The sequence below is a fragment of the Ambystoma mexicanum genome, chromosome 8 (assembly GCF_040938575.1).
Source record: "Ambystoma mexicanum isolate Mex_15411 chromosome 8, UKY_AmexF1_1, whole genome shotgun sequence".
Classification (NCBI taxonomy): domain Eukaryota; kingdom Metazoa; phylum Chordata; class Amphibia; order Caudata; family Ambystomatidae; genus Ambystoma; species Ambystoma mexicanum.
In genome coordinates, this window is record NC_090929.1 from 111,845,868 (window position 1) to 111,872,084 (window position 26,217).

Genomic DNA, 26,217 nt, shown 5'->3' on the forward strand with positions numbered 1-26,217 from the left:
AAGTTCAATAAGCCGTTTGTGAACAAAAGTAAAAATCGGTTTAAAAATGGAGCATAGTGCTCTCTTTTTCTATCCACTATTAGACAGGCGGCCCACCAGCGCTGACTTGGGATAGTACCCCACAGAGGTAGGGACAGTTAGAACCTTCTCGGTCCCTCTTTGCAATCTACTACTCTGCCGCTTACTGACAGGCCCAGACACTTCTTGTTGTGACCTGTAGATTACAGAGCTAGCTTTTTGCAGCACCGTACACGATCACAGGTGAGCATTGTTCTCGTTTTTTCCTCTTTCCTCTGAGACATGTAGGATCATTTATGAGCATTCTATATGTTCGTTGGCGCATTGACGCTAGGGTTTGCCTGCCAACCCCTTCTTCTTTCTCTGTGTTACCAGTTATGCTTGGGCATAACCCTTCTGTTGATACTTAGCAACCCAAATCCGCACCCCCCCTGTACTTCCTAGTTCTCAAAGCCTGCCATCTATAATAGCACTGAAACAGGACATAATCATTCTGTGATTGATGAACGTCTTTGTGCGATGGATTGCACATGTTTTAAAATCGGGTGGCCGTGCCCACCGACCAAGGCCAAAGTGCATGGCTAGTGGTCTGGTAATGTTCTAAAATATACAGAGCTGTGCCCACCAGCCCTGGCTATGGCTAGTGGTCTGGTAGTGTTCTAAAATATACAGTATGAATGGCCGAAGGCCGTGGACACTGGCCATGGCATTCGGCCAGTGGTGTGGAAAAAATCTATGGAATAAAAAAACTCTCGAAATTCAAGGTAAAAACGTTAGTTGCAGGGACATTAAGGTGAGAACTTAATGCAACAATACCCCTGAAATTCAGCTAAAGCCACTTTAACTTGGCACCCCCTGCTGTGCAGCCTATGACCACAATGATGAACCCTCTGATGACATCACTAATTAGATCATATTTGACACAGCTGATTGAATCTGTGTTGGTATCAGAAATAACATCATTTATGACTTACCTAATAAAAGCTTTGATTAACTAAACTACTTAGGCCGTGGCCTTGTCCGTGGCCTTTGTCATGGCCACGGCTGTTGCCACTGGCCATGGCTAGTGGCTGGTTAGTGCTGTACAATATACAGTGGGTAATTCTGAAGGCCGTGACAACTGGCTATGGCTGAAGGCCACGGCTAGTGGTCTGGTAGTGTTCTAAAATATACAGTGGGCACGGCCTTCAGCCGTGGCTCGGCGGCGGTTACTATTTGAAAATATACAGTGAGCATAGCCGAAGGCCGTGTGCACTAGACAGGCCTGAAAGCCATGGCCACTACCCCTAAATGTGTTATAACATTCAAGGAGGGCTTGCCGAAGGGCTTGGCCACTGACCGTGGTCAAAGGCATGGCTAGTGGCTGGTTATTTTTGTGAAATATACAGAGGGCATGGGCGAAGGGCGTAGTCATTGGCCTTGGGTGAAGGCCATGTCCAGTGGCCCCCTATTGTGGTAAAATATACAGTGGGCATGACCGAAGGCCAGTGCTAGTGTCTGGTTACTGTTGTGAAATATACAGTGGGCAAAGACGAAAGCTGTGGCCACTGACAATGGCCAAAGGCCATGACTAGTGGCCCCTTAATGTGTTAAATTATACAGTGGGTATGGCCAAAGGTCGTGCGCACTGGCCATAGCAGATTAGTGTTGTAATCTAATCCGAGATTCCATCAGTGATGTCATAGATGATGTAATTACTGATGTCACCAGTGATGTTATCAGGGATGTCATCATTGTGGTCATGGGCTGCACCACAGGGGGTGCGAAGTTAAGGTGGCTTTAGCTGAATTTTGGGGGTTTTGTTGCATTAAGTTCTCACCTTAACGTCCCTGCTCAAGACACTTTAAGTGTCCTATATTCTGCTTTAGGAGAAGTGTTCTTAACGCTTACGCCAAGAGGAGAAGGCGCTTCGAGGGAGGCATTGCTAGCTGTTAAACGTTTAGTTCTCACTCTGAAATTAATACGACGTAATGTGCTCCTGGGGTAACATGTCAGAATAATTACTCTTCGCTGAACATTCTACTCGTCTAAGCTTTGCTTCTCGCTCAATTCAGCAGTGGCTGCGTTCCTGCAAGCATGGCACAATGTGACTTTGCCACAAAAGATGCCACAGCAGCGGACGTCAACAGGCAACTTGCAACATGTTTGTATATAGCGCCCACCTTTTCTCTTGCGGAGACTTTGCGACGCTATTGGTCGTGTCTTGCGCTCCGAGTTCTCAGTTGAGGGCATCTATCGAATGTAATTGTACCGCTCGGGCGGTACGGCGGTTGTCTGGGTTTGGGGATGCCTCAGGAGGAGGTAGGTCTATTCCGTGAGGTGGGCACACTTGTGTTTTCTACGTATGGAAGATTTCTGCTATCGAAGCTAATTTAGTGAAGACGTTCTTCGATGAACTGTATAACTGTGTAGACTTTTTTTTTTAGTGCTAAAGTTTTATGAGAAGTGGGAGTAGGGGTAAGATTCTCCTATGGGTGCCGCAAGAACTTCTCCTGTTGAATAAGTCTTCTCATTAATCGGCTCTTAGGGCACAGAAAAACCCAAGCCCAGGCTCGGAAAACCTAAAGATCTGGGCCGCCTTATTTTATTTTTTAATAATTTTATATTTTCCAAACCCTAACTCAGAGTAACAGATGCATGTGCAAGTTCAATTAACTACACCCCAAAAGATATGCCCTGGTGCTCGTTTTCTAAGCCCCCCGGTGGCAAGGTAAGGCATGGAACACGTGTTTAGCCATTTAAAGCGGGCTCTGGGCCATTTGCACCTGGCATTTACACTCCAGGCCATCAGCCGTTTGGAGGCAGAGAAGGAGCACGAAATGGAATTCATATTTTTCGCGCCTTCCTCTTCCAGCTTGAAGGAGCACGTGCTTCCTACGCTTGCGTGAAATCAATGGATTCCAATGGATGCACCAGGTTTTAGCACCTGCTAAAAGCAGGCGGATTCCCGAGGAAGCCATTGTAAATGCCGACTGCAAAGCCTCACTTGCGGGTGGCTTTTACAATTTTTCACAAAAGTGAGAGCAGAAGGGAAGAGTCGGGCCTGTATTTACTCTTTCCTTTTGCACTCCGTTTTGTGAAAGTTGAAAATTGCAACAGCTCGTAGGTGCGAAATGTGGTGGTGCCCTGCATTAAATGAACACACTCCCCCATGGTCTTACAAAAGTCACAACAATGATTACCTCTCTAAAAATGGCCAAGAACTAGCAAGTATTTTATGCAGCCATTTCAGTCTCCTCAAGACCAGATCACTAAATGTATTGCTGAAATAGGGGGGGGGGGGTTCAACTTGGCAGGTTCCACCCAGCCACTTTTCTTGGGCGTCGACGGTTTATATAAATTAATGCACTTTATTTTAGAGAAGTAATGATGTCTAACCTGCTGTGCTGGGGGTGGGTGTGGGCCAATATAGAACCGAGCCTCATTCAGAGAGATATTCAGGGTCGGGCTGGGGCATAAAATTGCCTCTTGCACCAATGAAAAAGTGGCCCACAGTTGCAAGTGGCCACTCATTCCTTAGTACCAAAGGGGGAGTTTTTTGATTAAATGTGATGCAAATTGTGCATTTTAAAGAATAGGTATTCACCTATTCTGCTCAAAACTGCTAGCCGCAGAGTGAATTACCCGTTGGGCAAAAAGTGGCCCCCATTAGCATTTGGCGGTTTTGATTCGGCCCTGGGCCTATTGCCCGATGGGCCTGTCCGGTGATATTGAATGGAGTCCGCAAGAGACGCACTCTATGCACGTGTCCAATGTAATCTGTGCAATACAAATGTTGGCATCTGGCTCAGGTGTCCTTCTTGTCGTCAATATTGTTGACCAGCGACATCTGTCATTTGGCTGCCCTCATACCCACCTTCAATTTGCGCTTCTCTCTCTACGCCACCCATGGGCTCCTTCGTGGCGATGGGTACGGGGTGTCGTCGGCCTATTTGACAGCTCTCGAGTTGGCTTAAACTTAAGTTCGTTCAGACAGAATTTTTGATTCAAGGGGCAGCGAGGATCTCTGGGGCTTCACGTTTAGGCCCTATGTTATGATTTCTTGTTGTGAACCCGCCACCTCTGTAAAAAATAAACTTAGTTTCATGTTGGCGTGCCCTCCACCCCGCACTCCTCCAGCGTGACATTTTCACCCAGAGGTCCTCCAGAAAATCCTCCCATTCTGTTACACCCTCATTTAGATTGATGTAGTTACTTGGGGCATAGGCTCGAGGGTGGGCTATGTTAACTCTTCCTACATTGGCGGTCCAGACTTCCTCATTAAGCAGCAGTTTAAGAGGAGGCTGCTAGCCTCTTACGCGGAGCTCATCTTCACTGACGATGCATTGGCCAGCCGCTTAGCAACATGGCTTAACTGCAGGAGTGGGCGGAGCCTGCAATGATTTCTTGCGGGCATTCAGGATGAACTGGTATGCTCTTAAAAGGACCCTTTATTCATAGGACCTTCCATTTCCAGTACCGGAAGCACCTGAAAACCTTTCTCTTTGTTTCTGCTTTCTTTCCCCTGCTCCCCTGCTGAATTCCTGACAGAAACTGCACTGATTACCTGACCACCCTTTCTGATCTCGGGCCCAGGCCCCGCCAGTTGCCCACCTGCACTGCCTCCTTGGCAACCCCTGCACATGGGGACTGTTTTCTATATCCCTACAGTCCCCCTACCAGCACTTATGTCTGCACTTACCTTGCACTTGCCACCAACTGGCCTTTTTTATTTATCTTATTTATTCTACTATCCCATGTACTGCACTTTCCCCTCTCCCTTCCCCCACGCACTTTTCCCTTTCCCCTTCCCATGCACTTGCGCGATCTGAATGACACCTGGCCTAGTAGGATCGCTGTCTCTGTCTTCCCTCTGTTCCCCCTCCCTGCCTCGTCATGCCTTGAAACACTTGTGTATAGGCGCGTTATAAATGCCATATCAGATCATTGTACAGGGCCACCTGGAGATATCTCCAATTTCGCATACACAGCACCCCTGCCATTAGAATGCAGCTATCCCCCACGATACACATTCGGTCTAGCTGCACACATAAGGTGTCTCCCGCTCTCCCATGCTCTCCAGACCACCTCTCTGCACCCATCCACATGAAAGCTCGACATTGGGTGGCTAGCAAGGTCTTGGTCACCCCTACCTGCCTACCTTTGTTTTGACTAAAATGCACACACGCATTCTATAACTCTCTGGCGACTTTTGCATACCTGGATTTCTGTCCCCCAAGGGCGTTCAACCAACAGCGCTGCGAGACCATACGAATGGTGAAAGGCGCTATACAAATGACAATTACGTTACCTTACGTTATATGCCCGTTCTTTCCGGAGGAAAGGGCGGGGCGCCTCGGCTTCCTCCAGTACCTCTCTCCACCTGTTGATTTCAGCACCTTTAGCCATGAGACCCACAATTGGAAAAGCGATGAAGTTTAAGTTCCTCAGGGGCCCAAGAATGGAGAGCAGATCTCTGCACGTGTGCCTCTTCCGGGTTCCCTCCCACTCCCGCCACGTTTCCCTGTTTTCCTCGTGGATCGCAGTCATGCAGCGCCTTGGGGAGCACATGCACCAGGGCTAATTATGAGGATACAAATGCACAGACTTAAAGACGTGGAACCCCTCAGATGAGGGAAAACCGCTGTTAACTCTGGCCCAGGCTTTGTGGGATGTGTCGGCATTGTTTCATTACTTGCAGTGCGCTTGCTAACTATTCAAGTGTCAACACACTTTCCCGGGTGACTAGCAGGCTCCACCACGATGCTGTCACCTGCTGTCAAAGGAATCGCTGCTCGGGAAACTTGATCACAGTGAACGATTCCTAAAGAAATGTTACAAACCTGATAACTCAACAGAGCAGTGGCCTCTGGTTGCAAACGAATCGAATATTCACGGGTGTGGCGTCCCCCTTCCCGTCAATTATTCTATAATACAATGGGCTTTAACGTGTGCAAATGTGCTTTTCTCGAGTTCCTGTTTTGTGGTGCAATGACAAGACAATAGGTGAAGGAATGCTGTCACGGTAGCTCCGTGGGTTGAGTGCTTGCTGCCGAGCTTGGTTTCTAATCTGCAAGTCACTGACCGAAGCTGATAGGATGAAACGCTGACTAGTAGTAACCGCTGCTGCGCTTGTTATGCAGCGAAAGGGAGCACATAGGCGATATTCGTGATATTCAAATACCCGATGTGCAGAGAAAAGGCCTCATTGTGCCATGTACCGACTTCTAGACCAAAACATGCATGACAGTGCTAGGGACTCATCTGACGCTCGTCTGTAAAGTAAAGTTGTGCGCATTGCTTGGAAGCCTCAGGGATTCCTGCATCCCCCAGAGTTTCCATGGAGACGCGCGGGCCTCCTGTCACGCAATGCCACTTTGATGTGTCACCTGCGATTATGCTGTGATGACTTTCTATCCGACACGTTCGCGGTCTTTTCCAGCAGCAACAATGAGAACTGTAGAGCAAAGGCGAGCATCAGACACCTGCCCGACATTAGCCTACGTTATACCTCAACTATAACCAGCTAGTCATAATAATGCATAATCTGCGTTCTTATATAGCGCTTCATGCTGGATTCCTTCTAAGCGCTACAATAACAGCTATTATTAATACCCCGTTTTATTGGAATGGTACTGAATGTATGGACCGCGGAAGGATGGGAGGCTAACCCGGGGCTGCTAAGGGATTCGTACTTGGGAAGTACTCCTGTCCGAGGCCAGCGCTTTTAGGTCGGTCCTCTGGGCGCCTTTGGTTGTGTGACCCTCCTCCTAATGAGCCCAAATGTCTGCAGTAGAGACACCTGCCTGAAGACGATGCCCCTTGTCCTCTTTGGCCTCCGGATCGTCAGAGTACAGCGGCTTTACTCGCGAGCCCCACCCCCCCGCCTGCATAAGATTTCTAGGGTCTTCGGTACCGGTCGCGCTTTCGAGTTCGGGGTATCTCTTGAATAACTTTCAGATAATGAGGCTGGTAACAGAAGTTCGGGAAACTTCCTGGATAAGGTCGACACGACCCCATGTGTGCCCCGTAGCTGTCCCTAAACCCGAAAGCCTGCCTAGGCCAGTGGTAGAAGTGTACCAAAAAAAGTAGTGGGACTGTGACCCAGGCGGGAAGCAACGTGCAACACATTTCTCAAGGGTTGCAGCTATGCTGCTTGACAGCCAATGGAGTTGAAACAGATTTCAGTTTAGCAGTAACTGATATCTGGTGGTAAAGTGGAGAAGAGTGCTTTAAATTCACAAGGAAGAGTTCCAGAATGGTGAACATGGTTGAAAAAAGTAGTGCAATTAGTGGAATTGCTAACAGTAAAAATGAAAAGTAGTGGAACTCTGCTCCCGACTGTTCCCGCTCACTTCGACCACTAGCCTGTTCTAATCCAGGGGTTTGGTCTGTGACAGCTGCAACTTTCCGCCATTACTCTGTGAATGGTATAGGGCCAGCCTCTTGTGCTGGATTCCATTCTCCTCCAACCAACCTTGGAATTCCCTGGACACAAACTGCGGATCGTTGTCGCTTGCCAAAACCGGCGGCCAACCTTCCCTACCAAAGTAAAGCTTCAAGGAACCTGATCACATTTCTGGACGGGATATCTTTGATCACACCTGGTTCTGGCCATTTCGTGAGCAAATCCATGACCACAACTACATAGCCGTCTTTGGCACCTCATGAATTCAACGACCTTAAGACGTCTATGGCAATAGTATCCCATGGAACTCTGGGAGCCTGTGGTATCGCCATGGGAGGTATTCTTGTCTCCAACACCTTGTCACTGTTCTTACACTCCTCACACTCCTTGGTCCATGTCTCAATGACCCTATCCATACTTGGCCACCAGAAATCCATCCTAATGAGGGATTTGGGGGTGCCTATTCCCATATGCGCCTTATGTCCCAACTCCAGCCCGGTCTCTCAAACAAAGCCATCTACTGCACTCAATTCTTCTTTGATTTTCCTGAACTATTTGAGTGGTTGGCTCCAATCTTGATCATTACTCCCACTCCATCTCCCTTGTACCAGCTTGTTCACCTCTTGATCCTCCGCATCATCCTGACAGGCTTCCAGCCACTCACTCTCTTGAAGACACTCCTCAGCAACAGAGGTGTCCCTGACACCATCATCTGTCAATGTGTGGGTTCATCATCCTCCACAAGTGGACGCCTAGACAGAGCGCGAGCTGCGACATTATCTTTACCGTGTACGTCTTCTACCACAAATTCTGAACCTTGCAGTCTGGCAATCCACTTGGACATTCTCATAGACACGCCATCCAATCCTTTTGTGTTAAAAATTGCCACCAAAGGTTTGTGGTCCGTTCGAACAACAAACGCCCTACCATACAAATATACCTTGAATTTGGTTATGGATCACAATACCGCCTAAGCTTCTTGCTCAATGACAGAATAGCGTCCTTACACATCCTTGAGTGCCCTGGAGGCATATGCTATGCAACCCTGCACCATCCTCCTGCATGGGCACTGCACCAAGGCCATATTCTGAGACATCGGTGTACACGATTGTGCGAGCTCCTTCTCTAAACCCTTGTAATACCTGTGACCTTTTGATGTCCTTTTGCACCACAAACACCTCTTCACACATCTCATTCCAATCACATCTCACCCCTTTTCTAGTGAGTTTTCTCATATTCACTGTTTTACTGGCCAAACCTTTGACAAATTTCGCGTAATACTCTTTCGCGCCCAAAAAGGAGGATACCTCTGCCTTGTTGTCAGGTGATGACATCTCTACAGTGACCTTGACCGTGCTCAATTTGGGGCACATTCCATCTCCAGATAAATGATAACCTAAATAGTCTACCTGTGCCTTACCAAATGTACACTAATCTAAGGTCAGGGTCAAACCAGCAACTTCCAACTTTCTTAACACCTCTTTTAGCCTCACATCATGCTCTCTCCTGTCTCCCCCCCTCCACTAATATGTCATCCTGGTATAATTTCACACCACCCAAAACGGTGTGCATCACTTTTTGAAAAATGCTGGCAGCTGATATAAGCCCAATTGGCATCCTGACACACTTGAACAGACCAACATGGGTGATAAACATAAGAATATCATGTGAAACAGAGTGCATGCAGATTTGGTGATGCGCAGATTTGAAGTCCAACAATGAATACATTTTGAAACCACTAAAATCAGTAATTATTTTGTCAACCTTGAGTAAAGACATCCTCTCAGTAACAATGTTTTTGTTGACTTGTCTGAGGTCTATGCATAATCTGATCGACCCATTAGGTTTCTGAACAACCACGATGGGACTCACCCATTCTGATGCTTCAGATCGCTCAATGGTGCCCTCCTCCAAAATCCTATCAAGTTCCGCTTCAACTTCCTTTCTACATGTTAAAGGAACTGGTTTGAGCTTAGCAAAAAATGGCACAGATTACTTTTTAAGTTTGATTTTGTGGATGAAACCCCTCAAGACCCCAGCTTCATTCCTGAAGACTTTAGGAGCCCTCTTAGCCTCCTCACGCTCTTCCAGTTCATTAGACTGTCACTACCAATTCACTAGACTCTGTCACCCCCATATTACATCCGTTGTGCACTTGCTCTTTGCCATTGGGGTCTAACTTTATGCCAAGGGCAGCTTGTCAACTCCAAGACAATAGATTTCCCCCTACATTTGTTACATATATTTTGCTGATAGTAGTTTTATCCTTGAATGACTTCTTTCAACACACATCTGGAAAGACTTTCCTCCCATGACTTTTTACTGATCAAAGTATAGTCTGTGCCACTGCCAACCAACATCTCAATCGCTACTCCATTGACTTTGATCAAAGTCCTGGGTTTCTTGATTTTAACCTGACATATGGCATCCACCACTTGCACCACATCCAACCCGTCATACATGTCATCAAAATCATACACATCCTCCTTCACAGTTCCTACATTGCCACTCCAAATTCAACAGCACTTAGCAAGATGTCCTTTTCTACCGCAGCGTCTGCATTCCACAAATACAGCTGCACACTCTGTCCATTGCAAAATGTTCACTACTGCCACATCTATGACCACACTTGAAGGGGTGAGTGCCTTCACGACCGCCAGCTAATTCTCTTTGGTTGTTCGGAAATCCTCTCCTCCTTCCTCTGTTCCTCCAGTAATCATCTTTATCTTTTCCTCTGTTCCTCCAGCCGCCTTCCTTATTCCTAGCAGGGACATTTTCCCCTTTGCACGAGGCATTAGTGGGCGGCCTGTCCTTGTGCACCATGCTGGTTTCAGTCTGTCCAACAACATTTCTTGTATTGTCCACGATGACCCTACTTTCTTTGGCCAACTCCTTAATTCAGTGTGCCGCGTGTTCCACATTCTTGGCTATCTCCACAGCTCTGTCAAGATCTTGGTCCTTCTCTTTCCATAGCTCTTCACGTACTTTCTTCTTGGCACATTTTATCATTAATTGGCCTCTCAATTGTTCCTCTTAACAACATGGCTTAAACTGACATTTGACAGGTAATCTTTTCAATGCCAAACGAAATTCCTCAATGCGCTCAGGTTTTCTTTGCTCCCTGGTGGCAAATCAATATCTTGCATGGGTGTTATTCTCCTTGACATCCTAATGTGTACCATGTTTTAATATACTAGTTTCAAATGCACTCAAAACTAAGCCTTCCTACACCGTAGGCTTGGGGAGCCTCTTAAACACCTCCAAACCTCCATAACCCAAACAACGATACAAAAGGGCATATTTTCTCTCCATAGAGTAATTTGGTCCATAAATGGCGAGAAAGAACTTTAAAATGTTCTCTTTCCAGTTTTTCCCCCCACAAATAGCTGGTTCCCCACAACCTTGGGGCAAAAAAAGCAGGACCAGGTATGTTTGCCATGCTACTTTGATGTCCATGTATTGGTGCTAATTGTGCCGGCTACCTTTCTTGTCACTCTTTGAATCCTGCCCTCTCCACTACTTGCTCGCTTTCAATGTAGGATGCGGTGAGAACAGGCAAAGCTACGCAAATTGGCACTGCCTCTATATATCCTAAGGCAACAGCTCCCTCTAGCGGTGAGAACAGGCAAAGCTACGCGAATTGGCACTGCCTCTATATATCCTAAGGCAACAGCTCCCTCTAGCGGTGAGAACAGGCAAAGCTATGCAAATTGGCACTGCCTCTATATATCCTAAAGCAACAGCTCCATCTAGCGGTGAGAACAGGCAAAGCTACGCAAATTGGCACTGTCTCTACATATCCTAAGGCAAAAGCTCCCTCTAGCGGTGAGAACAGGCAAAGCTACGCGAATTGGCACTGCCTCTATATATCCCAAGGCAACAGCTCCCTCTAGCGACGAGAACAGGCAAAGCTACGCAAATTGGCACTGCCTCTATATATCCTAAGGCAACAGCTCCCTCTAGTGGTGACAGAAAGGAAAGCAACTGCATCAGTCAAACATACAGGGACAAACATACTTCTGGCCTTTTATTATTTTGTTAGCTACATCAGATTAGATTGGGTGATCTAGGCAGACACTGTTGGCTGGAGGCCCTGCACACATCCTCTTACATTTTACTCTCCACCTCTCTGGGGTGGGGGTGGGGGTTTAGAATGAGTGCTGCAGGCTCCTTGAACATGGTCCTCACGAGCTGCTGGCAATGGAGGTCCTCCACGCTCCTGAAGGTCGTTTCACTTATGGGGCCGTTATTTCATTCCACGCCCCATTAATTTCTTCTCTGGCTGGCGGGATGTGTTCGGTGCCTGCAGGAGCGCTCCGTCGATGGCGCGTCCCATCTGCCCCTCCCCCGATTCGGCGGTGCTATAAATTCTCTTTGGCGGGGGTCCTCGTTAGTGCACATCACCTGGTCCCCCTGCTTCTGCTTTATCTCGGCCTGCGCCCCTATTTCATGGGCAAGCCCAGCTGTGATATGACCCCTTGCCCTTTCATCGAAAGCGAAGCATTTAATAGGAACGTTTAACCAACACTCGAAGGAGTGATTGTTCCCGAAAAGTGCTTGAGTGAAAGTGGGGTTCACACAAGAAATGTCGTGTGGGGAAGGGGGAGGTTCTAGTGGGGGCGCGGGTGGGGTTAAGAGACGACTAGAGTTTCATGTGGAGCCATCATGTATTCGCATTTTGAAATACATCCATGGCTGATAGGTAATTATTGGTCACTGCTGGGCAGACGATATTCTAGACAGAGGAAGGGGTAATTACCCCCACCCAAAAGGCAACAGCCACACAGATTTTGGAGTTGTGACTAGTAAGTAGAAAAACTCGTTTAATAGCGAGGAAAACAAACACTCAGACTTTGTTGGCAAAATTAAATGTGCTTTTATTTTGTTAAATTTGAAAAATAAATGTATAATTCAGAATATTCAGAAAGCGTTCAATACAAGTAGTTACTGACCGCAGTCCGATCATTCTTATTGGCCGAGAGCGAGTCAATAATGACTTCAATCTGCCAATAATATATAGTAGTAAATCTTTTTTTTTAAAATATAGCGCAGCATGGTGGGCTACTTACACGTCTAAGCGCTGTAGTGGCAAGTGTTATTGTTACCCAATTAAAAGTTTCACTGGTCGTCTGGCTTCAAGAATAAGCCAAGGAAAACTGTTAAATGCTCTTTGTTTAGTGTTATGCTTTTTAAAAATGCTTTTAAATGTATGCAAGGAGCATTAAAATGATCTGTTGTGGTGTTCAGTGCGGGACACTGGATACTAAGTCCGTGCCCACACCATTGGGCCCGAGTGTTAAACGGGGCACAGCGGTATACACGGAGAAGCTGCCTGCGCCAGGGACGCCATCTGGCATGTGGGGGAGGGGATGGGGACATTGATATTCTTTCCCGTCTTGCTGCCAGACGTGGGGCCCTGACTTCACGGAATGGGGTGCCAGCCGTGGGTGGTAACATAGATTGGTGAAAGGTGTAAAGAAAGGAGAATAAAACGGAGGGATTTCCCCGTGCCTCTGTCATGGGGGGGAGGAATGAATGTACCCTCCTCTAGCCCTCTAATGCATGCTGTCTCCCTGTCACTGGACTCCTTGGGCCCCCACACTGGGGCGTTCCGCTCGCCCCCTTTTGAAGCTGGTAGGGGGTATCTGTGACGAGTTAGTATGAGCCAACTTGCCGCAGACCCTACCCAGTGCCCACCTATTCTCACCCCATTTTATGAGGGCCAGCCCCCCATAGTCCCTCCCACACCACATATTTAGACTGGGACCTGTCCCCCCATACTCCCTGTCCTCGATCCCACTCCCATCCGCAAGATGGCTGGAGCCAGAAGATATTGAAGCGTGAAAAAGTTGCCTTCCACACAGCCTGGTGGTTGCAGCAAAGCCGCCAGAGCGAAATGGAAGCTTGCCACCAGGTGGACGTGACCAGAGCCTCCAATGGGCACAAACTCAAGAGGGTTGTCCTTGGCTGCGGGAGGGGTATAATACTTGCAACCTGACTGGGGACGAAATCCTGTCTAAGAACCTTTAGGGTACCAGGGACAAGTGCAGATCCTGCTTGACTCTCTAAGGGCTATGTAGAGGCCTCTGGGACAAGAGCACGTGGCCGCAGCAAGGTCTTGCCTGGGAGGAGCGCATCATGGGATTAGAAAGACCCGGAAGCTTGTACATCGCCGGGGGCAACCCCCAGAACCAAGCAAAGAAGTCACTTGAAGGACCTTTGATTGGAGTAGGCATTGGATTCCCAAGATGGCTGCCTTTAGCGTGTTTACGTGCACACCTTCGATCCTGTGGGCATGGAACCGACCCAACCTTTAGGCAATGGGACCAGGGCTGATGGAACCCTCCGGCCAGCAGGAAGGGCAACTCCTGGCAGGGCCAGAGTCACCAAGGAATGGCAATGCCCTGGTGGTGAGGGGACATCCTTGCCTCCCCCTTTGATCCAACCAAGCAGATTGGCTGCTCTTGCACAGACTAGGGGGACCAGGACCTGTTCCCTGTGGAAAGACGGGTGGATTGTACGAGGACATTTCTCACCATTTCTGCGCCTCACGTCCTTTGCTGCTCCCCCACTGCGACATCGGATAGGCGACATGTCTGGAAAGAAGAAATCGCCATTTCACAGGATATAGGATTTCATTACTAAGATTAAATGGGAGTGCGATCCATCAGTTCATTACCAGAGAAGCATTAGTGCTGTTACTTAGGTCGACCTTTACTTCAACTTTGCAATACTCTTGTGTTTTGTTATGTTCAAGAAATGTGGATATAAAAACAAACACGTATTAAACTTAAAGAAAATAAAGTAGTAAAGTTTGAGCGCAATAAAACCATGTCGCTGTCAATTTGCAAGGTTGGAAATTGATAGTACTCTTTCGCTACTTTTAATTTTCTACTGAAAGGGTCGTTTTTTATTTCGGACTAGCAAAAAGTAGCCGTTCTCCGAACGGGTTCTGTGGACAGACACAGACACGACAACACTCATCAATTGTTGCAAGTCTGTTGGTCGCTGTTCCGATTCGCTTATCGCTTGATGTGCTTTGCACTCTGAGAGAGGGAGCATGTGGCCGGCTGACCTACCCCAAAGCAGATGTTGGGGGGTGTTGGGAGGGGACGAGAGTTGGGGTTGCTGCAGCATACTGGGACCTAATGTGCTCCCTCCCCACTTGTTGCCTCGCCTTGGCATGGCGCAGAAACCACGCATTCTAGGGTCGAGGACCAGTCCTTCTACGACCACATTACCGCTTTGCTGATTCTCATGTGTGAAGGGGCTGAAATCCAGGGGAAAGGGGTTGGGTTTCCAAATGTCATGTAGCCAGTAATGTCCGCAGGGTCCTAACAGGTAACTATGCGACATTTGGTGCAGATTGGTGGAACAGTGTGGAATTGTATAAGGAAGAACGCTTTGCCAAGTCACAAACCCGCACATCATCACTTTTATAAATATAAATATTTATTTATCTATTTTTTTCCATTGCCAGAGAGGCCCATTGTAAGTGTGGCGTTCTGATCATCAAAACTGGCCCAAGAGCGATTTCTCCTGCCATTTTATAACCCTTTTTTCCTGATCATTTCATTATCGTTCTTTAAGATTATTGGGATGTCACATTTGAATTTTAGTTTTTTTTTGTTTTTGGGAAAATAGGAAATTTTTGTATGAAAGAAGCACCAAATTGGAATTCCATTACCTGAAAAAATGCATTAATTGGATTCCGTGTTCTATAGAAAAGCAATAGGCATCATTCACATTTTGCCAAGACGGCACGCGGCCTGCACGCGTGTCCACGCGTTTCAAAAATACTGGAGTTCCAATTGTTCTGCCCCCTTTCAAGTAGAAGGCCCGAGTAAACAATAAATGGCTCATTTTCTGCAGCCGACAGCGCAGCATTATCAACACGTACCTCATCTGCATATCTTAATGTGCTTTTCTTTTGTTGCCTTCTTCCATATGGTCTGTCTATAATTAACTCATTTGTTTTGCAGAGATTTACCTCAATATGGCCAGAAGCAATGGCAGTCCTATTTTGGAAGAACGTTTGATGTGTACACCAAACTTTGGAAGTTTCAGCAACAGCACAGGTCAGTATGCAATAGCGGCCCCTCACCCTTTTCCCAGGCTTCCTATATGTCTTTCACATGCCATAAGAAATTCGGGATCTGGGAGTCCCAGTGAAGTTTGTGCTTGGAAAGTGGTGTTATAGCCGCTACATACCGAGGGAGAGGTCATTATCGTGGGATAATGACCCTCCCCACAGTTCACTGAGGGCCTGAAGTTGGGGAGTGGTCATTACCCAAGTGATAATGACTCCCTCCCGGGGCCTAGAAGACTATGAGCACATTGTGGAGACAGCTGTATAGATTTCGAAGTAAAACATGTTAATTCATTAATGGGATATGTAAATGTATACTGTTAGCAAATTGTATGTGATTTTTTGTAATAGCAAGGTTTCCTTTATAAGTCAAGCATTTTAATGGTACACTTGGTTGTACTGTAACAGTTTTAACATTCGCATGGTCCTTATAATGAAAAGTGAATGGTTTCATTATATGAAAGTGAAGGGATTGGTCTGTTTTTTAACTTTCACTTTGGTGCGCTAAATTGGATGTTGCCTGTTTCATTGGATGTGTAGAGAAGTAACTTGCGCTGGGTAATTGCACTGCTGTTTCCTAAATGCAGTGAAATGTATTCTGTTCTTTTCCTGTCTGCTTCTGAAATGACAATGTTTGGCATGCAAACAATATCAGCAGTTATAGACTGCATTCTGAGTAGCTGAGAGCAGGTCATTAATAAAACTCCATGTGCGAATTAAGCAATAATCGCCCGTTTCCCGGTCTGTACCTGGTGGTAACAGACCGGTTCTAGAGTTAAGAGTCCCGAGCACTGCGAGGGACTTTAATAAGCGTCACTGGGCGGATACTACCCAGTACAGACCTGGGAATGGGCGATTATTTCCATTAGCACGCAACGTGTTCTAAATAGAGTGCTGAAAGCAATAATTTTGTCTGAAATAACGGGCTGGCGCAAGCATGTGGCCCTTTGTTTCAGACAAAACAAATCTCGTAAAGGATGGTAACCATGGAAATGGAAGGCAGAGCTCCATGCAAAGCCCCTCTTTCATTTCCATTGCAGGCTCTTGCAGCTTCTGCGAGGGGGAAAGGGAATGTGGGGCTGTATACCAGTAGTATATGGAAAACAAATGTTGCATGTTGAGATGTGTGTGCAGAAGTGCAAGGGCACTTGTGCAAGTGTGTGTGGTTTCGTGCACGCGGGCACGTGCAGGTGTACAAGGTGCTTTGCCAGAGGTTTTTGTGTGAATGCACATGTGGGTGAGCCTGCGTGCAGGTGTGTGCTATCATCTGTGCATGCAGCTATGTGTGCACACGCATGCACTGTATTGGAGGTATTCACAAGCCTATGTTTTTGTTGTTGTTTTTGATTTATTATGCGCGCCAGGCCGAGGGTATCGGGGCGCAGAAAGTAAGAAGTCGTGACGTTTAGTACACAGGTTAGAATGGTTACAATGATTACAAGGGTGTATAATAACATCTAAACTAACAAGTATTGGATATAAAGTACATACAATAAAACAGACGTAAAGAATATACAGACAATCTATACAAAAGCCGATCCATGCAGTTATTTACAGATGTAGTCATATTCTAAAGGTTCATTTATCTTCATTTTCTAGGAGCCATTTGATCATATTTTGCCTGAATTTAGTGAACGTTTGGTCCATTCTAAGAGGGGTCGGTAATGAATTGCACAGTTATATGATATGATATGATAGATTATTTATAACGCGCTTAATACCCAGAGGTTTCAAAGCGTGGACCCGGGGATCGAACCTGTGTTGCTATTGGTCGTCTTGCTTCCAAGGCGAGCATGTTGCCCCTGGGCTATCCTCCCGAGTTGGGCTGCTTTGACTGGCAAGCCAGTGCTTCCAATGGTGGATAATTTAAAGCGGGCACCTGAAGGCAGTTGGAGTTGACTAGTCTCGTGGGTCTAGTAGAAGTTTTTCTAGAGATTCTTTCTATCAGATAACTGGGTGCTTTATTGTTTAGGCATTTGTGGATAAGGGATGATGTTTTTAGTCAGATTTTCTCATATGTGGACAGCCACTTGTATTTCCTTCTTGTTTCAGAAATATGTTGTTTCCTTGAGATACTGAGAGCAGCTCCAAGGGCATTATTTTGGAGTATCTGTATTTTATTAATAATGTATTTGTTGGCACCAATGTATAAGGCGTTGCAGTAATCGAGTTTGGATAAAATAAGGACTCTGGCTAGGATCATGCAACTGTTGGATGAAAGGAACCGTTTACCAGCTCTAATTCATTTGCATGTATATGCTGTAGAGGAGGCAAGGGTGTTTACCTGTTTAGTGAATGTTAGGGTGGAATCTAAGTAAAAACCTAGAGTTTCTACTTCTTTGGCCACCTTAATAGAGTTCCCATCGATGATGAATAATCAGTGCCAAGTCTGGTGAGAAGAGATGCAGATCCCGGGATGAGGAGCTCTGTTTTATCTTCGCTCAGGCAGAGGCCATGGGTAGCCATCCATGCCTGAACGATGCTGTAAATTATATTCACCTACGCCAAATCCTTGCCATAATCCCCAGTAAGTGGTAGGAGGATCTGGGCATCATCTGCATAATTAGTGTAGGTGATACCCAGATGATCAAGATCATCAAACAGGGGCTTGGTGAATATATTGTACAGAGTTGGAGAAACACATGATCCTTGTTGGGGCACCTCGCAAGTGATGGGAATAGGGTCGGCAGCTGCAGATGGCGAGAAGACCCTCATGGTTTGGTCACTGAGGAAGGATTGTATCCACACTATGCTTCCCTGGAGAAATGGGCAGCTGAGTCCAAGTGGCTGCATAAGAATTTGTGGTCCACTAAGTCGAATGCGGCTGACAGGTCAAGGAGGAGGAGTAATGCTATATGTTCCTGGAGGTGCCCATATATGCATGTAGCTGGTCTTCTGCATCAAGGTGCAAGTGCGCAGGCATCAGTGTGTGCATGCATGGGGGGCGCGTGTCCATAGTCACAGGCACAAATGCCCACATCACTCACACACACATCTCTGTGCATGGACGCATCCAGTCAGTTAGGACAAAAACAGCACCATTGCAGCTACATCTTTCCAAGGTCCAGCAGTTGCTGTCCTGCAAGGAGCGGAGGCCCCACCCTCCCCCCTTCGTGCCCTGTTTGCTCCTGCGCTCGGGTCGGTACCAGCCACTTTCACTGAAAAACACGCCGGTGCTCCATGCTTATGCCTGCTGCCTTCGGGCACCCTGGAAGGCCAGGTCTTTGCAGTGACAGCCATGGGCTCCCCAAGCATTTTGTTATTCCTCCCATGGCAAATTCCTACTTTTTAAAGCTTAATTTGAACAACAGTTATTTAAGATCTAGGCCTAGCAGGTGTTCTAATGGTTAATTTCTTGGTTTGTGGGTGGGGTGGAGTGGGAGTGGTAGGCTGTATGCAATGGGGGCGGGATGGTTAGTCTGGCCAGCATGTTGGCAGGCTCTCCTATCCAGCAAGCAATACTGTTTCTCTGTGTTTCAGAGTCTGGTGCATTACTGGGAAGCTGGGTTTGTTAGTTTGTGTTGGGTTTGTTAGTTTGTGTGCTTTGTTACGATTTGGTGAATTGCTACCATGGGTTCCGGGAAAGTCAACGTGCTCGCATATTCAGTGTTTTGCACCGTTTAAATATGTAAAGCACCATTGCTCACCATCAGCCCAGCACTAGGGTGAGTGTTAACAGTCAATCATAACTGCATATACTAGTGCAGGAATTCGCCTCTGGGAATTAGTTTGCTTCTGTGTCTCCGTTTTCTGCTCCCAATTTCTGGTGTATTGTGATCCTTGTGCTGTTGTGCTCCCAGATCTTAGGCGGGGGATTTACAACCCTTTCTTTAAAATATTGATTGCAGAAGGGCATGAACTTCCACCAAGAAAGGTTTCTGAATTTGCAATGGCCTCCGTGAAGCCTTCTTTTAAATCAATTAAAATTAATGTTTTTCGACAAACTAAGTCCACTGCGACTAAATGAAACCGGACAACTGCTGACTGATCCGAGCAGGACATAGTATGGTAAAGACAGAGAACCATGTCCTGAGCAAACGGAAAGTGGGTCGCTGCAAGTCTGAGATTCTCCAGGCAACCACCACTGAACTCCACTCTCCCTTCTCTGTAGGCCTCTTCTTTCCTCTCTCAGTAGGCCCCCACTGTACTCCCCTCTCACAGTAGTCCTCCAATCTGCTCCCCTATCACAGTAGTCCCCCACTCTGCTCCTCTCTCTCAGCAGTCCCCCACTCTCTCCTCTCTCTCAGTAGTCCCCCACTCTGCTCCCCTCTCACAGTAGTCCCCCACTCTGCTCCCCTCTCACAGTAGTCCCCCACTCTGCTCCCCTCTCAGTAGTCCCCCACTCTGCTCCTCTCTTTCAGTAGTCCCCCACTCTGCTCCTCTCTTTCAGTAGTCCCCCACTCTGCTCCCCTCTCTCAGTAGTCCCCCACTCTGCTCCCCTCTCTCAGTAGTCCCCCACTCTGCTCCCCTCTCTCAGTAGTCCCCCACTCTGCTCCCCTCTTTCAGTAGTCCCCCACTCTGCTCCTCTCTCTCAGTAGTCCCCCACTCTGCTCCTCTCTCTCAGTAGTCCCCCACTCTGCTCCCCTCTCAGTAGTCCCCCACTCTGCTCCCCTCTCAGTAGTCCCCCACTCTGCTCCCCTCTCAGTAGTCCCCCACTCTGCTCCCCTCTCACAGTAGTCCCCCACTCTGCTCCCCTCCCAGTAGTCCCCCACTCTGCTCCTATCTCCCAGTAGTCCCCCACTCTGCTCCTCTCTTTCAGTATTCCCCCACTCTGCTCCCCTCTCTCAGTAGTCCCCCACTCTGCTCCCCTCTTTCAGTAGTCCCCCACTCTGCTCCCCTCTTTCAGTAGTCCCCCACTCTGCTCCCCTCTCTGTCGTCCCCAACTCTGCTCCCCTCTTTCAGTCGCCCCCCACTCTGCTCCCCTCTTTCAGTCGTCCCCCACTCTGCTCCCCTCTTTCAGTAGTCCCTCACTCTGCTCCTCTCTTTCAGTAGTGCCTCACTCTGCTCCTCTCTCTCAGTAGTCCTCCACTCTGCTCCTCTCTCAGTAGTCCTCCACTCTGCTCCTCTCACTCAGTAGTCCCCTACTCTGCTTCTCTCTCTCAGTAGACCCCTACCCTGCTCCCCTCTCTCAGTATACCCCTACTCTGCCCCCCTCTCTCAGTATGCCCCTACTCTGCTCCCCTCTCTCAGTAGGCCCCTACTCTGCTCCCCTCTCTCAGTAGGCCCCTACTCTGCTCCCCTCCCTCAGTAGGCCCCTACTCTGCTCCTCCCTGTCCCCCACTCTGCTCCCCTCTCTCAGTAGGCCCCCACTCTGCTCCCCTCTCTCAGTAGCCCCCAATCTACCCCCCTCTCCCAGTAGTCCTCCACTCTGCTCCCCTCTCTCAGTAGTCCTCCCCTCTAGTCCCCTCTTTTAGTAGGCCCCTACTCTGCTCGCCTCTCTCAGTAGGTCACTCTGCTCTCTTCTCACAGTAGTTCCCCACTCTGCTCTCCTCTCACAGTAGTTCCCCACTCTGCTCCACTATCTCAGTAGTCCCCCACTCTACTCCACTCTCTCAGTAGTCCTCCCCTCTAGTCCCCTATTTTAGTAGGCCCGTACTGCGCTCCCTTCTCTCAGTAGACCATGTGACGAATCTGAGGATGTTGTCCCTTCCTCCCTAGGGGGAGGCCTCTCCTGTAAGGCCTGTGCAGTACATGCACAGTATAATGATTCTCCTGCAGGTGGTAACAGGGAGAGGATTATGTGCGGTTAGAGACAAACACCACCAGAAAAAAAGGGTCTACCCAAAGTAATGCATCCTGCACGAAACTCTATAAACCCTTCTTATACCTGTTCAGATAGAACGGACATGTTCTATTGCCAATGTGCTCCCTCTGGCTTAGCAGACCAGTATGAGAATCTAAGTACTTCCAAATATCAGACACATAGCTTTAAGGCTAGTACTGGGATGAAGAGGAGGGCCGAGTTTTCTAAGACTGTTGATTGGCCCAAAGCAGTATATTTTTCCTTCGCGGGAGTTTCAAAGACGTTCAGGCTCAGCTGCAGTGGCAAGCTTGGGAGCAATGAACGAGATGAGGCTTAGCCCCTGGGAAGCCAAGCACGGAAGTGTAGAACGTGAGAGGGGTCACTGACACTAGGACTCCTTGCGTTATTGCCGTGGGAGACCTCCAGGCTTCCCTTGCATCGAAGAGTGAGCCTGGGGAAAGGACACCTGGCTGGGAAGGAGCAGACGCCAAACAAGCCGCTGCTGACTGCAACAAAGTCCCACATCTGACCAAAGCCTCTCCAGAAGCAACGGAAGCTTGGAGAACACGCATGCAACCTGGAGAGAAGAAACAGTTATGCAGGGTGTCCGGGAGCTGTATGAGAGCCTGGGAGGCACGGGAACCTCAGAGAGAGGACCCGGGACTCTGAAGAAAGCACAAGAGAGTTGTCTACTTCTCAGGAGAGTGAACCGGGGGGAGACAACACCATTGTGCGAGTCGAGGACCCACACCTCAAAGAGAGGGTCTGGGACCCTGAATAAAGCCCGGGAGAGTTGGCAGGTGAGTGAACCAAGGGGAGACCAATGCCATTGTGTGAGTCGAGGGCCGGCACCACAAAGAGAGGGTCTGGGATCCTGAAGTAATACAGAGACAATTGTATATTTGGCAGGGGCATGAATCAAGACGAACCAAGACAACTCTTTTTGAGTCTGGGCTCTGCCCATCATACGAGGGACCAGAAACCAGGAAGTCTATCACTCTGAGACTGATAAAGAGATTCCTCCACTTTTAGAAGATCTTAGGGTGGCAGGATGCAAAGAGGGAGCTCAAGAGACAATCCTTCATATACTATATAGTACTAAAGGAGAGTAAGAAGCCTATGGGAAAAGAAGCACCCCTCAGCCATGGAACTTTGTATTCTGGAACATTGCTTTCTTTGTTACTTAAAATACCAGCGAAGCTACGAACATTTCTGCTTAGTGAAAATACTACGAACACTTGAGATTTGTAGAAAAGATGCTCCTTGCACATTTATCTTTGAGTATTAGTGGTAGGAACTGTCATGAACCATCGTCTACGTCCTTTCTGGACCTTCTGGTCCCTGACTCGCAGTTATCCTTCCAACATGGCCGCCCGGAACAGAATACTCCGGATCGGTCTATGCATTCCACGCTGCTCATCCTACAAAAGGGACACGCCCCCGCGGCTCTGCGCGTCTCAATGCTACCGCTACCTGTAGTCGGAGGTGCTTAGCCGAAGTTTGATCGGGGCTCTCGCTTGATTCCTTGTTCCCAGTCCCTTGAATTCCATCCTGTTCCCTTTCCTCCCCAATCTCCTGGAAAACCTTCCGCGCTCGATTCACCGTCTTCCGTGCCTCAGAGCGTACCTTAATTACTGCCTGGAATTACCCTGGACTTGTAGAACGCTCCTGGAAACCGAACCGCTACTCTCACGCTGGATGCCGAAGACCGGCGTTCGGGACTATACAGATCCCGGACCATAAAGAAGAAGAAATCCCAGAAGGTCGCAAGTACACAACAGAAACAGGTGAGAAGGGGAGAGACTTGTGACAGATTGAGACGGCTTAAAAACTATACAGATTCAGAGATGGAAGCCGCCGTTCAAGACCTCATGCGAGGCATGCAGGAATTAACAACGGAGGTACAGAACCTCAAGGCAGAGAACGCAGCATTAAAGCAGCTAGTTCTATCACGTGATTCCGCAACCAAAGAAAATGTAATATTGGGTGGAATAGTGGACAAGTATGACGGTTCTTCCAAGACTCTCCGCGCTTTCCTTGATTCGTGTTTAGTTCACTTCACGTTCAAGCCCTACTACTTCTCCACTCCTAGAGCAAAGGTGGGTTTTATGACTTCACACCTCACTGGAAATACATTGACTTGGGCAGCCCCCCTAGTCAATACAAACAACGCTCTCCTGGATGACTATGATGTCTTTGTGAGAGCCCTTAAGGAAATGTTTGATCGCCCAGAGCAGGTGTATAGTGCTCAAGAGAGACTACTCAAGTTTGAACAAAGGTCCCAGGATATGCTCACCTATGTTACTCGTTTCAAACAACTTGTGAAAGAAGCACACTGGTCTCCAGAAGCTAGTTTTACACTCTTCCGAAGGAGGCTGAACGAAGAAATAAAAGACGAGCTTGCTAGGGTGGCCCGCCGAAGCTCCTTCCAGGCTCTTATGGATCTATCCTTACAGATAGATTTCCGAATCCAAGAAAGAAGAGCAGAGAAGAGGAAGTCTAAGGCAAGTCTCCAAAAGACCATCACGGAACATGCCCCTAGAGCAGAGTCAACTGTTCCTTCTACCCCGGACCCAGAACCTATGCAAATGAAAGGAGCCTTTTGTGGACCCATTACCCCTCAGGAAAGGATGCGACAAATCCATACTGGTCTATGCATGTATTGCGCCTCCGATAAACATCTTGTGAGAGAATGTCCCATTGCTCCTCCACGGCGTTCGGGAAACGCCCGCTCCCGATCCTAGATGGAGCACAGTGTCGGAAGAGAGATGTTTGCTCCACATCAATTCCATCCTTGAACTCTCCTGGACAAAATAACCTTGTGGTTCTGCAGGCCCTACTATCGCCTTCCAAGACAATCCTACCCCATCCTGGCATTAGTTGACTGCGGAGCTATGGGCGTATTTCTAGATCAAGATTGGGTCACTGCTCATAAAATTCCACATGAAAGCCGAGTTACAATGCAACCAGTAGAGGCAATTGATGGAAGGCCTCTTTCTTCAGGACACATTACCCTTCAGAGTAAAGAGATTCTACTTTCTATTAATCACCATCAAGAGAGAATCAAATTTGATCTCATTAAATCAGCCCATTATCCGATGGTTCTTGGGATGCCCTGGCTGCAGAGGCACAAAGCCTTTTCTGATGTTTTTTCGACCGCGATAGTCCAAGCTCTCCCTCCTCACAGACCAGAGGATTGTGCCATCGATACCGAAACCATAGCTGTGATTCCTTTCGGCAGAATGTTTATATTATCTGAACCTGAAAAGGAAGGCTCTCCGAGAATACCTGGATACTAACCTGGAAAATGGCACCATACGCCCGTCCAAATCTCGAGCGGGTGCTTCATTGTTCTTCGTTCCAGAGAAAGATACCAAAGAACTCAGACCATGTCTGGACTACCGTGGTCTAAATCAGTCTACTCTCAAGGACCGTTATCCTCTACTCCTCATCTCGGATATCCTGGAATCATTCAGAGGTGCAGTACTCTTCACAAAATTAGACCCAAGGGGTGCTTACCATCTCATTCGTATAAAGGAAGGTGACGAATGGAAAACAGCCTTTAGAACTCCCTTCGGCCATTTTGAATATCTGGTCATGCCCTATGGACTTGCTAATGCCCCAGCAGTTTTTCAACGTTTCATGGATAGGGTGTTCTCGGACATGCTGTTCCTCTTCATTATCGTCTACCTAGATGATATCTTGATCTACTCCAAGGACCTTCTAAGGCATGAAGAGCATGTTAAGGCAGTCTTACAACGATTACGTGAACACAAACTCCTAGCTAAACCCGAGAAATGCCTGTTTCACGTCACTTCCGTTCATTACCTAGGATTTGTCCTTAGTCCAGAAGGAATTGGAATGGATCCTTCAAAGGTAAAAGCCATACTATGTGTGGAAATGGACTTACGTGAGCTAACGATGCTCAATGGCCAAACACCAGGGGATATCCCGGCGGCCGCTACATGGAGAAGAGGAGATCTAAGTTCAACTCTTGACTACATCTTGGTATCTGGAAATATTCATATGAGAACCAATGGTCTTCTAGTCACAAAAATGCCTCACAGTGATCACGACATGGTGATCCTAAAATTCTCTTCACATACTCGATCAAATCAGGAGCGCTGGGCTTATGCAGTCAGAACGGGTGCTGGTCGCATCCGTCTACACCTAGACACTGATGAGGTAGCTCTCATCTCGGCGGATTTTCAGACTTCTGGAACTCTGGAATACGACCACCTTCTGACTCAATACCTAGAACAGAAGAAAAATCCAAGAAACATTGAATTTACATGCAAACACAAATTTGATCTTGAGATTTCGCAACGAAAAAGACTTCTGCGTTGGCAACTGAGAAAGTTGCGAAAATCCCTCTCTACAGATGCCAGCGAACAATCACGAAAATACAAACAAGCCTATAAGAACTGGCTTAAATCTCACAAGGCCATCATGTTGCAAAATGACGCAGAGCTTATGCTGCTGAAAATGGCGAGCACTAATCCAGCCGATTATTGGAGACTCATAAATGATAACCTTGTACCACAACACGCTTTGCAGGCAAACTTGGTCCTAGAGACTGGACTTTCTTCTACTCTGATCTCTATCGCAAAGAGAAAGGTATTAAAGAATGGGAATCCCCAAAACTAACACACTGGGAGCTCACCTTTGACTATGAAGATATCTTGCGAGTCATTAAGAATGTGCATGACTCTAGAGCACCAGGACCGGACGGGCTCACGAACCTCTCTATTAAACGCCACCAAGAAGAATGGTCAGTCTTTTGTGAGATTTTGTTCGACAGAATTATCAAGTGCTGCAAGACCCTGAAATCATGGAAATCGGCAGTGATCATACCGATTTTCAAAAAAGATGACCGTAGAAACCCTAAAAATTATAGACCTATCGCCCTGCTTGATGTGCTGGGGAAAGTGTATGCCTCCCTTCTCCAACAACAACTCCTGGAGTGGTCTACTAAATGTA

At 47.6% G+C, this 26,217-nt stretch overlaps 1 protein-coding gene across 4 annotated transcripts in view; it reads left to right on the top strand.

Moving 5' to 3' along the window:
- SCAI (suppressor of cancer cell invasion) overlaps nt 1-26,217 on the top strand; it is an 877,065-nt gene that overhangs the window by 530,481 nt on the left and 320,367 nt on the right. For all 4 annotated transcript variants that reach the window (XM_069609434.1, XM_069609437.1, XM_069609436.1 and 1 more), the window contains one exon: nt 15,388-15,483. In XM_069609434.1, the coding sequence (XP_069465535.1) occupies nt 15,388-15,483 (96 nt within the window). The remainder of the gene's footprint in view (nt 1-15,387; nt 15,484-26,217) is intronic.